Below are 13960 nucleotides of genomic sequence, written 5' to 3'. Positions count from 1 at the left end.
CTTTGGCAACAGAAGATGGTTTACCTTTAAAGACATAAACACGGAGGCTGTTTTTAAAGGTTAACTTTAGAGGGAGTCCTCTTTTTACCATGGAGTTACTTATCTGGAATTTTAAAAAAAAAACACCTTACACACTTTTTTGAATATTACTTTTGTTTCAGTAATTCAAGCTACAGAATACATACTGTACAAACATGCTGTCCCTTATTAAATAAAGGTGCAAAAGAAAAAATGTTATTAGTTTAAGAGCAATTCTAAAATATTCCTTCATTAAACAGGACTTTAAAAAGCTGGATGTGCATGAGTGCCTTTTTGTACTGGAAATAACATTTTGCTGCCAAGGAACACTTACTGAAAACATTACACCATTTGAAATACAGAATAGATGTGTCTTTAATCCAGTCTACATGCAGTTCTCCAAAGGCCACCCACTCTACCACTGAAACTAAAAACAAGAAAAGCTCCATCTGGTTATTATACACAGCCTTTCCATCTCTCATTCCACCAACACTTTATTTGCATTCATTTTTTAGACATTCTTGTGCACAAGTTATTCCTGGTTCCTTCCTCAAGTCCTCTTTCCTTCAGGCTTATGCTTATTCCATAGAACCTTTCCTTGGGTTCCTTGTTATCACATCATTGTCTACTGTCCCCTCCTGGCCACCATTTCCTGGAGGCATCTGCCTCCCAAAAGGAAGAGACCTTCATAAGAAGAGGTCTCTTAGATCAAGCCAGCCCACCTCGTCCAGCATACTGTTCTGGACAGTAAATACAGTAGCCAGTCACATGCCCCCCAAAAGTTGTCAACCAAGTATGACAAGTATGAAGGCAAACCTATTCCCATGCTTATCACCAGCATCTCATATTCAGATGCATAAGATCACTACTCTACATTCCACACCCCATTGCCTACCTGTGTGGGTAGTTATACAGTTACTGAGGATTCAAACTGGGGTTAAAATTCTTCCCAAAGTTCAAATTCATCTGGGTAAGTTTGGGTCCAACGTGAATCTCACTCAGTCATAATGGGCCAGTGACCCTCTTATTCTAATTTATCTCAAAGTGTTTACAAGGATAAAGTGGGGCAACCCCATATATGCTGCCAAGTTCCTTATGAGGGGACAGGATAAAAATCTGATTGCTTATGGGCCGCCATAACATCATAGTATCAAAACATAAGCAAGTTGTATTAAATGCAAGAGCAAGTTTAATGGGGGGGGGAGGAAGAGAGAGAAATGGCTGCTGATCTTGTTAATTGTACATTACATGTTTATTGTAATATCTAGTCATTTCTTGATATCCAACTTTTTGTCCTGATCAGTTAGAATGTTGCTTGTGTTATATGGAAACGATAGCTCAATGGTAGGCTGTTTTGAACCAAGGACAACACTGGGAGCCCAATTCTGGGCTCAGTGCACCAGCTCACCACCGGCGAACAATGTTGAAAATGTGTCATAAAATGCTGGTTTTCTACCCCAGCACACAACAACTCCAGTTCATAGGCCCCGTGAATGTTTTACCTAAACAAACTGACTTTTCATAATCTGCATTGTTTGCTAACATTATGCTGTTGACAGTTCCTCATTCAGCAGTTTTGAAAGTAAGCATCTCAAGAAATCACAGCACTTTAGCCACTAACTGGTCTGATGGGTGCACAATCACAAAAATATGTTTTTAGCCTATTTTAACATTATAAATGTTTTATATTAATATCAGGCACCATCTATCTGCCAACACCAAAAGCCACTTGAGGTTACCCTCTGTGTAGAACAATGCAGCCCTCAGATACAATTCACCAGTAATAATCATAAATAGAGCTTGTGGACTCCAACATTTTGGAATATTGCTGAAAATATTGTTTCAATTTATGTTTGGAACAGGATCACACTGAGAAGTCTCCAGACTGTGGAGAAATTAATATTTTTAAAGGTGTATAATAGCTAGCAACACCTGTAGTACATTTATCTTCTTAATAGGTCTTTTTAAAAGTAACCATGCTTGGGAACACGTTCGGTAAAGCATTTGGACACAATGAGATTATACAATCGGATCCACTGGACCATCCAGCCACTATTGTCAACACTAACTGGCAGTGACTCTCCAGTGATACAGTCAAGAATCTCTCTGTACCCTATCTAAAGATGTCAGGAACTGAACCCTGAAAAGCATATGCTCTGCGGACCACTTTGGTTACACAGTTACTAGGGGTTCAAATTCTGGTGTAAAATTCTCACCAAGTTTCCAATACACCAAATTCAAGCAAGGACATGTACTGAAAGGAGCATGTGCAGATGGAAGCACACAGAAGCTCCCTTGTTCAAGGCCAGTGTTCACACTACATATACATGGATGGCATGCTACACTCTATTATTATTAGAATATTTACATACCACTTTTCAAAAGGAGTAGAAGATATTGGTATTAGAACTAGTCCATGTTGAGGTTACATAATTTTCTCACCCCTTGCTTCCCAGACTTGAGTGCCATGACTGCCAAAATAAGACTCGCTCAGCTCCAATAAGTGATGTGACTCACAAAATTGGAGGGAAATATCACTATAATACTTTCTTAGTTACATTTTCCATTTCTAAAGATGTATTCTTTCACAAAAATTAACTAACTCAACCCCATTCAAACCAAGCAGTTTTAAAATTGGAGCTGTAGTTTACTTTCTGAGGTGACAATACCTAGGAAACATAAATATCTACTTATGTGCATCTACCTACACTAAAATTACTAGGTCAGTTTTCAATTTTTCTTAAAGGGAAGGGAAATATATGTGACTGAGTTTTTAGGATCTTAACATATTTACAAGTATTCCAGTAACAATTTCTGAATCAAGTTTGCATCTGTATGAGTGAAGAAGCAAAAGTGCATTATACTGATTTTTTCCAGCATACATTAAAACGCTCACTTGACTACTTTTGTCTACTGGACAAACTTTTAAGGCATTTATATAGCAAGTAATGTTAACAATTGATTTAAGGAATTATTATAAAATGTTTGCAATCAACATTTCTTAAAAAAACATCATTGACGCCAACCCTTATATCTTGCTTGCTGTTTAACCCGAGAGCCTGAGAAGCTCTGCCTCTGGCCCCTTAAGGGTGGGGGAAGAAAGAAGGCAACAACAGGATCCCCAGGATCACACTGCTGCCAGGGCTAATTGGGGGTTTCTTACCTTACAAATTGCTGCAGCAGCCTGGGGGGGGGGGCTGCGGGGAGCCCCACAGAGCCCTCCACAGGTCTCTCCAAGCCTCTGTTATACTAAAAAAAGCCAATCAGAAACCACTTCCAGATTCACGACAGCAAAACAGCATCATCTCTGACAAAATGCAGCCACAGAGGATATCTTGATCAGTGTGAACCTTCTCCCTTCACACTCTTTTCCTATCAAAAACAGTTCCTTGAGTAGCAAATAACTATTTCAGGGATAAATACTAACTTCTGAGAGCAACATTTTTGGGCAGGCAAACAATGTCAGGTTATCCAGTTACTACTACCTTCCTTTGTGTCATCCAATCAGGATTGGGAACCTCAAAGTTATTATTCTAGAAAGGAACAGACACTTTCAGTTTTAAGTTTGTCTTTGAAAGACGTATTTACTAGTAGGTAAACTTGTAGTTTGGCCCAGAGTTGCACTTTCAAATATCGATCCCTTTAATAGTGTATTACTACCGCAGGAACTAACAGCTAAATACTATCCTAGCATACACAAGCATATGTCCACTGTCACCACTGCAGCAACACACCTGCTAGTGGAGAAGTCCAAGTACCACCATTGCTGGCACAATGCCAGGAAAAAAAACCCCCACCAAAATGGCTCAAATGTTGAAAAAGCTCCACTGGTGAAGAGACCACATCAGGGAAGAGATTGGGGCATAACTTGAGAGGAATCTACGTATGTACACCATATCCTAACCTCCCTTCACATGATAATACACACACCTCCACACCAAAAAACCACTACACTGACAAGAGAGTTGGCATAGGTAGGAGCAAACCTACAGGGAACAATAGGAAGGGGAAAACACTAGAAAAAAAATTGAAGCACTGTTCAAGTGCTCCTGAACCACCCACTTTCCTACAGTGGTGCATAGGCTGAAGTGTGTGTTAAGACAGGATTACAGCCTTCCCGAACACAATGGGTTTACTTCAGAATAAAACAAAAACACTGTTTACAAACTCTATGCATAGAATATAAAATATATGACACACCACACCAGTATATAAGCCCCTGCCAGGGAGACTACATCTCACATAAGATATGTGGCACAGGGTTATACCTCTCTGGCTCTCAAAGGAGAATTTTGGTGATAGGAACAATGGCAAAATGGCATTTAGCTCATAAAGAAAACACTTTGCACAAGCAACCTCTTGTCCTTGAAAACATAAAGGCAAGATATTTGGTTAACTCTTTTCTTCTCAGAATTCTTATTGCAGGTATTCTGCCCCCAAGAGGACCTCACATTCAAATACCCAACCGGAACCTCTACTTCACCACCCTAAGGGGGGAAGTAAGCACAACGCACCCCACACAGATAGGTAGGGGGAGGAGTCCACGCTGCAATGTACTGATGCTGCATCTCTATCTCATGTGTTTACCTCCGCCTCCTCAGAATTATCACATATGTCTCTATCAACTGTGTTAATAGTTAACCCTTATCCATCCCCTCCTTTTGCAGCAGCTGGGAGCAGAGAGCACCTATTCCTTCTGGATGAATGCCAGGGTCGCCAACCATTGCTGGCCAAACATTCAGTTGAATCTCTTTTGTTTTTCAGGACTGTACCATTGCCACAAGAGGCTGAACAGTTATTTATCCCAGAGTTCCACTGCAGCATCCCTCCGAGGAAGAAAAGGTATACTCCAAATCAACTTGCTCTCTCCCCCTATACACATACACTCTGGTGGCACCACTCTCCATCATAAATACCTACCATGCACCGCAACCAGAGAACATGGTTGGATGATGGATGTTGTCAAGTCCTTGTTACTCTTCTTTTGTTTCAACTTGATTCCCATAGGCAGCTGTCCCTCAGGCAAAGACATTATGCAGACCCCAAAGAAAGCCTCAACCTGCCCATGTGCAGGGGCCACAGTGAGCCCTATTGCTTGGAGTGGCTGCTGACCTACTTCTTCTAGTCAGGCCCCTATGGATTTAAAAAAATTCCATGGCAGACAATAAACCAAATGGCACAGCGTGATCTCACTGACACCTGTTATTTGGCTGGCTGTTGACTAACTTGCAATGGCATGATGTTCCAGATGCAAAAAGATGGTTGGCAACCCCACCTGTATGTTCTCATTCAGATGCTGCTCTATTTCTGACACAGTTCAATAAACACTGACTGGATCACATTTGTCTTTTTGTTAGCAAATAGGGATCCTTCATCCAGTGGTTTTCAAACTGGGGTGTCGCAGCTTGAAGGCCCTGGCCTGTGCCCCCTTAAGGGGCAGGGGCAGTGAGGAGGCAGGGAGCAGGCTAGGGCTGCAGGGGATTGGCTGGACTTACCAGAGCCTCCTGGAGATGCAGGGTACCTTCGCAAGCATCTGCAGGGCTCCCCAGGTCTTTTAAAGTGAAAATGGAGCGATCACGCTCGACATCCGGTTTTGTGGCAAAGGGGCATGATCACTCCACTTTCACTTTTGAAGACCTGGGGAGCCCTGCAGATGCTCACACAGGGTTCCCTGCACCCCTGGGAGGCTGCAGGAGGCTCTGGTAAGTCCAGCCAAGCCCCTGCAGCCCCCTTAGCGATGTGATCCTGGGGGTCGCATCGCTACCTTCCCCCTGCCCCCACCAAGACTTAGTGAGGTTCAAACTCTCACTGAGAGTTTGAAAACCACTGCCTTCATCCCACACTAGTTGTGAGATTCTGCAACAGGAGGAGCATCTCTGTCCTCAGAGAGGGTGCAGCACCCTCACTCCGCAACTCTTTGGGCTCCAAAGGGAAAGGAAATGCTCCTCTGTGGTCATGAGCCCCTTGTTTTTTGCTACCACGGTAGTGGCAGGGCAGGGCAGCATATTGACATCCATGCTGGTGGGTTCCACAAATGAAGCAAAAGGCATATAGTATGTGTGGGTATGCTTATATAGGCAGGCAGCCTGTGTTACATGCCAGCCCAATTACATCTATTCAGCACTTTAGTGGTTCCCAAACTCCTACAGGGGAGTTGGGAACCAGAATAGTATTTGTGGGGGTGGGAAGGGAGGCAAGGAGGGGGGCAGCAACGGTGCCACAGCGATAGTTTTTATCAGAAAATGGAAGTAGCTGCTGATCAGAGATAATGATTGTTTACAGGCATCTCGGAGGAGATCTGAGAGGGATGAAAGCCTCCAGGACCATGCAGAAGATCAGCTTTAACCCCAAGGTAAGAAATAAGCCCTCTGGCAGCGGCATCAGTGCAATCCCTGCAGCACTGCCGCTGCCATCGGAGCAGGGCCACTCCCCTTAAGGGGAAATATCCTGCTTCCGGTTCCCCTGGTGGGTCACAACCCAGCAGTTTGGGAATCACTGCTCTAGAAAGTCCATGTGCTACAACTTCCCAAGTATGAGTGTTTGCAGTAATGGAAGGGGTTAAATGCTGGATGAGGTGCTCTAACCCTGTTTCCTATTGTGGCTGAGACAGCAGTTCTGTAGAGCAGCTGGTGTGTGTTCTAAACCTGCCACCCTCTCTTTTTTTTCCCATGCCATGGGCGTTTCTGGCCAGTCATGCAAAAGTTGAGAGCCTTCCTGGTTCAGGGAAGTCCCTTGGTTGGGCTCAAATCCACCTTACCTGGCTCCCTGCCTACCTCTTTGTGCAGTGAGCTATGAGCACTTTGCTTTGTCCAAGTACTGCTGAGGCTCCCCTTGCAACTTGTCCCAGTCCAAAATCTCTGAAAAAGGTTTCCCTCTAGAGAGCTGTGTTTATTTCATATGGCTGTTAACTTCTGATAGCACTATTCTACGACCCTTGCTCTGCTCAAAAATGTATTAGAACTATTGTAATTGTCAACTATTGTAGATGATCTTATAAAAAATGCATTTTGAGGGCACAAACGGCAAATACAATGGTATTTTAAAATCCTGCCTTAGAAAAACATTTCGCAAACCACTCAAAAACAAGAACATATTTTAACTGACACTTTTCTTCTGGAAAAATTGAAATGAGTCAAAAATATTTTTTGCCCCCAAATACTACCTCTGTAGACCCAAGTATCTGATCACGTTGATTCTCAGATCAACATGATCAAAAGAAATTCATCAAAAAAATGTTTTAAGCTTATCAACAGTACTTACTTACTACTTATCAACTTACTTATCAACAGTACAACTACTTACTAGATCACACTTAAGTGATCATTTGAGATTTCATTTAGTGAAGTCCAGTGCAGCGAGTCTTAAGTTAAAAGCCTGGTTTGGAATAATTTTAAATAGAACAGGTTCTGCAATGCAACCCCCCCTTTTAGCATTCTCTTATTAAAAAACACATTTAGTAATCTTGAATACAAGTAGCATTGCCAATGTTTTTAGAATATCCGAACTAGCTAGCTACTTAAAAAACAAAAACTCCAAAGCTGCAGACATTTAAATTTAGTTCCTCGGTTGCCAAGTACAGTATGTTACAGAAAATGCAAATATATGCGTTATATAATTTGGACATATGCTGGTTTCAAAAGATATTGTTATGTGACAAACAGTTTCATTGCTCAAACAAAGTGCCACCCATAAAATCTGACTATATGTAAAAATAAACTTGAAGAGTAAGACAGCGTCTAACAAGAATATAACCATAGAAAGGTATTCAAACCATAGAAAGATGTAGAATAAAAAAGTATATTTCACATGCACATTAAAATGTAAATCATATTAAAAGCTGTCCCAATCCTATAAAACTAGGTACATGCATAAAACACATCAAATTTTATTCATTTTTTGCATCCAGTCCGCAAATAAATCTAAGCAGCAACATCAGCCATACAACTAAGACTAAGAATCAATATCTGCCTTGAGCAAACAACTTGCCATATCCATCATTCACTGCCTCGTGACAAATGTGGATATGCAATGAGTGGGTCAGGTTATCTGCAGGCTACTAAATTTGTAGTATACAACAAACACAGCCTTATGTATTATATGTAGTTCATCAATACCAGCTGAAGTGATATCTTTAGCACTTTGCTAACACATACCCATACCACTGCCAGTCAAAGTTATGACTGCTGCTTTTTTCAGAAAAAGCTAGGCCAGCTCAGAAATTTTTAGAACTGTCTCTTGGACAGCTATGTGATTTCCACCACACTCATCGTTAGAGAATACAAAACAACTTAAACATGCCTGCTGCTTGACGAAGTGTTTTTAAAGAATAGTTTTTGAGTACTTAATTGCTTGCTCACGCGGCACAGACATGCGGAATGCTTTGCTCACCCCACAATAAGTTACCTCACTTGAAGGATAGGTCCCTTAGTGCCAACTCAGGCTTCATCCTATAAACTTGGGTAAAAAGTACCAGAGTTTAAGAGGCACCCACATCTGATGACTGTAAATGAAGTACTTATCCAACAACTTAAATGGTCAAGTTTTTTTGTGATAAACACAGGGCCTTTCCATCCAAGCATTTGTGTGTCATTCATAGTTGATAGCTTGATGGATGTTTTGCATTGGTGAAGGGAGGGGCTGAGTGAAGTGCTGATGAATTTTCTTCTTAATGACTCTTATCTTAGAGTCAAAAGGTCAGCAAGGCTGTTTTTCAATCACTGGAGCAAAGAAACTTGTTTTTAAAATTGATCAAAAAATCACATTTTTTTTATCCACGTGAGTGCTTGGAAAGGAACCCACGCGAATAATTAGTCTCAACCTGTATTTCTACACAAGAAGTTAAGGAGAGCTACAAGCTCAGAGTTGGAGCATTCATTCAGAGAACGCAAGACAAAGCACTACAGGGGTCTCAATGAACTAGTTATTAATATACTGTACTAATAAATCCCTTAATTGTCAAAAAGCTGAGAATTCCAGAAGGTACTGTGCTTCTAGAGCAGTGTTTCTCAATGCTTATCCCTGCCGAACCACTTCATATTATTCATCTGTTAGAAGTACCACTAGAAGTATCTGGTGATGATGTCGTTGTCAGTTACTTCTGGGTTGAAAGGCCAGATGCAATGTGACAAACGCCAGTAAGAGGCTCAGGCTGAACATGAGGGCATTTTACAGTGTGTGAAAAGCATGCTGGGGAGCTCTGCCCACCAAGCCAAGACTCCTACCAATGTTTGTCATGTCACATCACTTGTCTTGTTGCCAGGTAGCAAATGCCCAATGTCCAGGGGTCCTGCAAGTACCACCAGATATCACCTCAAGTATCACTGGTTGAGAAACACTGTTTTAGAGATTCTCACTTGCAGCGTTTCACTGGACAATGCTTACTTATGCTCCAATGTTCAGAACATCCCACAGGAAAAGCTTAATTGGAGGCTGGACTTGTTAGAATGGCTCTCAATGCCACAGGCATTGTTGGCTAGAACAATAAGGTGGCACAGGACTTAGTCAAGGCTGAATGGTAAAGGAACAATTTCCCAAGTCACAAGGCTACCTAAGCCGTGACATGGACCGTTTCTCATATAGGGCGTTATGGACCACATGTGGACAGCGCTGACCACCTGCAGTACATCCTTTTCTTTGGCGCCATCCTACAGAACCGGGCTACAATTCTGTCCACACTTTTCTGATAGTAAGCTCTTTGACTATAATGGGACTTATGACTGATTGGGCTCCCAGTTCCATACAGTGGTCGCCAGTTAAGACCTTTCCCCACAATACACCAGGCAATCCCAGATTGCCACCCTACACTCAACAGGCATTGATCTGGTCAAGCCTGGCAGCCCCCCCCCCCCAGATACGTACAGTTATAATGCTTGTAAACACACAATCACCACTCACACAACTTCCAATCTCAAGGTCCACAAAAAGCCCATTTTAGGCACATACCTAGAATCATACAGATGAAGAGGCCCAGAAGGGAGCCTGAAGGAGCTCCTTTCTCAGAACTCTGCAATCCTATCCACACTTTCCTGGGAGTAAGCGCACTGACTATAATGGGACTGACTTCTGAATAGACAGGTATAAGACTGGGCTCTAAAGCGCTTCAGGACTGCAGAAAGGAAACTAAGGATCTCAGAGCCCAAGCCCATGCATGTCTACTCAGAAGTAAGCTCCATCAGAGTCAATGGGCTTACTCCCAGGAAAGTGTGGACAGGACTGGGCTGCCAGGCTGCAATCCTATCCTCACTTACACGGGAGTAAGCCCCACTAACTATAATGGGACTTAGTTCTGAGTAGACATGCAAAGGATTGTAGCCCTAGTGAAGACTATAAAGGGTATGAGCCCACACCCGGCCACTGATGCGCACGCGCGCGCACACACACACACTCAGCCAGGTAAACACAGCAGGAGGCCCCACCGGGACGGCTCTGTGCGCACGCGCAGTAGCCCCCATTCCCCTCAAAGGAATGGGGGGGGAAGGAGAGCAACGGTCACGGGGGGACTGTTAAGGCGTTGGCTGTAGCGCCTTAGGTGCCGCGCCCTCCCTTCCCCCCACTCACACAACGGCTCGAGAGATGATACAGGATACCATGTCGCTTCTCTGGCCGTGCTGTCTCCTTCCGCCGCCGCTGCTAATCCCGGGCAGGCCAGGTCACTCCCTTCCCTCCTCGCCGGCGAGTCTCCTCACGAGTGGAGCTCAGAACGTCTCCAGCCGCCTCACCGAGAACTGTATGGCTCCGCCTGCTGTTCCCTCCGTCCTCACAATAGGCGCAAGCCACGCCCCCGAACTCAGCGGCTCGCACCGCCCAAACTCCTTCCTCGGCCGCCTTCACTCTTCACACTGCGCTCTAACGCGCAGGCGTTTCCCGTCAGGGCTGTGAGGCGTGGAGGAAGCCTCGCGTCTGCGCATGCGCAGTGCTCTGCCCTGGCTGGCTCTGGCTGCTGCTTGTATGGGCATGAATTCCCCTCACTGTAGAAATGCTGGCGAAGGAGGCTTAGGGCACAGTGTTGCTATTGGTTTGCTTCCTGGTTCATTTGTTTGGCCCTGCACTCAAGGTGGCTCATTCCTTCCGCAGGGTTTGGCCCAGGGAGGTGGATGGGGAGGCAGGTGAGGCAGAGCCTCCCCACTGGAGTCCTTCGAAGAGTGCTGCACCATGGGAGGCACCAGAGCACCCACCACCCATGCACTCTGCTTCCCAACTGGAGGGGGGGCTCTGCGCATGGGTTGTGGGTGCTTGGGCACCTCACACAGTGGCAGCAGCGCTTTTCGAAGGACTCCGGTGGGGAGGCTCTGCCTCACCTGCCTCCTCACCCACCACACATCCCTGGTTTGGATGCACCTATTCTGCACAGAATCCATGTGTAAGGATGGGAAAAAACGTCATTCAAAGCCCCTCCTTGTGGTTTTCCTGCCCACAGAGCTGGCTGATTTTTCCCTGGGAAAACTTATTTGCTTATTTGCTGCTGCATGTTTCTGATTAGATACTATAGTTACATCACACAATACTGTACAAAATATTCCTGCCCAACCTTTCTTCTTCTCTCCCAAGGTCAAGATCATGTCTCATTTATAATGAGAGTTCATGTAAAGTTTCTGTTAATGTGAAATAGGCCTTTTACCGCCCTGCATTTGGAATACTAGAAGAAAGTGTGTGTAATTAAAGCTTGAACCTGCAGCACAGGAACTGAAGTTCTTGGAGGTTTATAAATATGCTAGAAAATTCAGTTTACATATTAGAAGCTAACTTTCATAGTTACTGGAAATAACCCCTGCTTCCTCCCCCAATCCTAACTCAAGGAGGTTAAAAGGCCAATGGAATTCCCAAAGGCCATCCACTATGTGATTTGACCTACTTTGTGCTCTGTAAGGTAAACCTGCATGTGCTGTTAACTAACTCGTATTATGAAGTTTCAACCATCTTCCTAATATGAAAATACATTATGAGCACTACCTCATAAACACCTATAGTAGGCTTGACAAGTTTGCTTTGTATCTAGGGGCCAGCCCCAAAGTTTAGGAGCCAGGTGAATTTTTCATCTTTCAGGGTATTATGTTTTAGCAAAATACAGTATTTACATTTTGTCCAAGGAAGCAAGCTCACCCTCCTCCTTGAAGATGCTGGCAGCAGACTCCATCTCCCACAATGACACAGCATGCAGGAAGCCCCCCCCCCCCATCTTGTCTTCAGGGCAGCAGGTGTCATTGGAGGTCAACATCAACAAATCCCAGGGCAGGATGGTAAAGCAAACAGGGAATGGAATGCTGTTTCCTAGGCAATGTGTGAATTCTTGGTGCAGCTGCCAACCACATGATTCTAGAGATCAACAGAATTAAGGAAGGAAACTGCTTGAGACTGGAAAAAGTGGGCAGGTGAGGAAGGCAAGGAGCTGCCTAGGGGATTTCTTATTGGCAAAACACTATGTACAGTACCTCAGTTAAATTTGTAGGCACCATGGTGACCTGCTGCCCAGGATTGTTGAGCCCTGTCTGTTAAGACCTCCATCATCTAGCTCCGATTGTAATACCTTCACAATCCTAGTGTATGTCCCCCTTTGGACTGAGACATGTACAACAGTACCAGCTGCAGACGTTTCTAGCAATCAAAGTGTCTTGGAGTACCCATGAACCAAGTTTTAGATTTCCAGCTTGTGGGCGAGTATCCTAACAAACTTGCCACCCTTCCTATAGTAAGTCAACCCCAAGCATCTCTTGTATCTATGGTAGACTAGATTAGTTTAAATATTCCATTGGTTTTCTGTGACAGGCTAATTTGAATTGTCAATCCTTTGAGGCAAAAGTGTGTATCTGTATGTAATACCTACATAAATTGCAAAGTCACTATTTACAGTGTTACAGTTTGTTGCTTCAATGATTCAGCAAATTGCCTGCCTGCTTACATTCCATTATACCATCTGAGTCTGAGGATTATACTGCTTGTAGGATTGCTTCTTTCCTCCTATGTCGTTTAATATCCTCTTGATCAGCTATTTTCAATCAGTGTGCCACTAGTATGCCACTCACTGGTGTGCTGTGAGTGGTCCACAGGTGTGCTGTGCAAGTTTGGCAAATTTATTTATTAAATAATTTCATTTATTAACAGACTAGTGGTGTGCCTTGACAATTCTAGTGCCTTGTCAGTGTACTGTGAGATGAAGAAGGCTGAAAATCACTGCTCTAGATCCTGCTGTTATGCCACTCAGTTCTGCTGTCAGTCAGGTGGATCTTGGAATAGGAGGGAGAGCCCCATCAGGACCTGCCTCCCCTGCTCACTGCTGGAAAAAGACCTTCTCCTCTCTCAGCTCTCAGACAGCAGGACAGTCCCTAATCTTTATGAGCTCATCTTCCTGTTGGAGTTTGGAGCAACTCCGTCTGCTGTCCAGAGGTGGCAGGAAACTGTCCTGAAAGGGTTAAGCCATGGCCCAGTGACCCTACACTTTACCTGTCCCCTTTTGGTGACCTATGTGGGGGTGTGGCCCAGACCCTATAACCTTCCTTCTGCTCCAAGCACGCCCTCTCTTGCCTCTCTTCCACACTGATCACTGACCTGTTGAGATGGCACCCAGCAGGGCTCTGCTGGCACCGCCATCTTGACCACATGGCACGCAGGGCAAGGCAGCTTTAGGGCCTTGCTATCTCAAGTTTAGTGAACCTCTGATCATAATCAGATGCTGTAAACATGCTTCTATGAAACCGTGAGTAAATGACTTTCTTTTGCAACTTCAACCAGCCATTGTCGTTTGTCTTTCTTGATTAGCAGTCAAGAGGGAGCTTCCCTGGGTTGATATCCAGCAAAAGGGGGGGGGGGTCTGCTGCTGAAGCTACTCTGCTTCCCCCCCCAAAGAGGAAACCACTTTTTAAAGATTCCTCCAACACTTCCTTCTGGGGGGCAACCATTCCCCTGCCAGAGGAAAGGCTTACAGTCCTGGGAATAAGGGGCTGCTTTC

At 44.2% G+C, this 13960-nt stretch overlaps 1 protein-coding gene across 2 annotated transcripts in view; it reads right to left on the bottom strand.

The window, feature by feature from the left end:
- The window catches only part of REEP3 (receptor accessory protein 3), a 46678-nt gene extending 35915 nt beyond the window's left edge, over positions 1–10763 (bottom strand). The window contains exon 1 of one of the 2 annotated variants that reach the window (XM_066619671.1): positions 10576–10763. In XM_066619671.1, the coding sequence (XP_066475768.1) occupies positions 10576–10607 (32 nt within the window). In that variant the 5' untranslated portion in view covers positions 10608–10763. The remainder of the gene's footprint in view (positions 1–10575) is intronic. The other variant, XM_066619672.1, reaches the window with a different exon arrangement.
- Between the last annotated feature and the right edge of the window lie 3197 nt (positions 10764–13960).

This window comes from Tiliqua scincoides, chromosome 3 (genome assembly GCF_035046505.1).
Source record: "Tiliqua scincoides isolate rTilSci1 chromosome 3, rTilSci1.hap2, whole genome shotgun sequence".
In the NCBI taxonomy this organism is placed as follows: domain Eukaryota; kingdom Metazoa; phylum Chordata; class Lepidosauria; order Squamata; family Scincidae; genus Tiliqua; species Tiliqua scincoides.
Note: the sequence above shows the minus strand (reverse complement) of the source record. Positions and strands in the feature narration are given on the sequence as shown.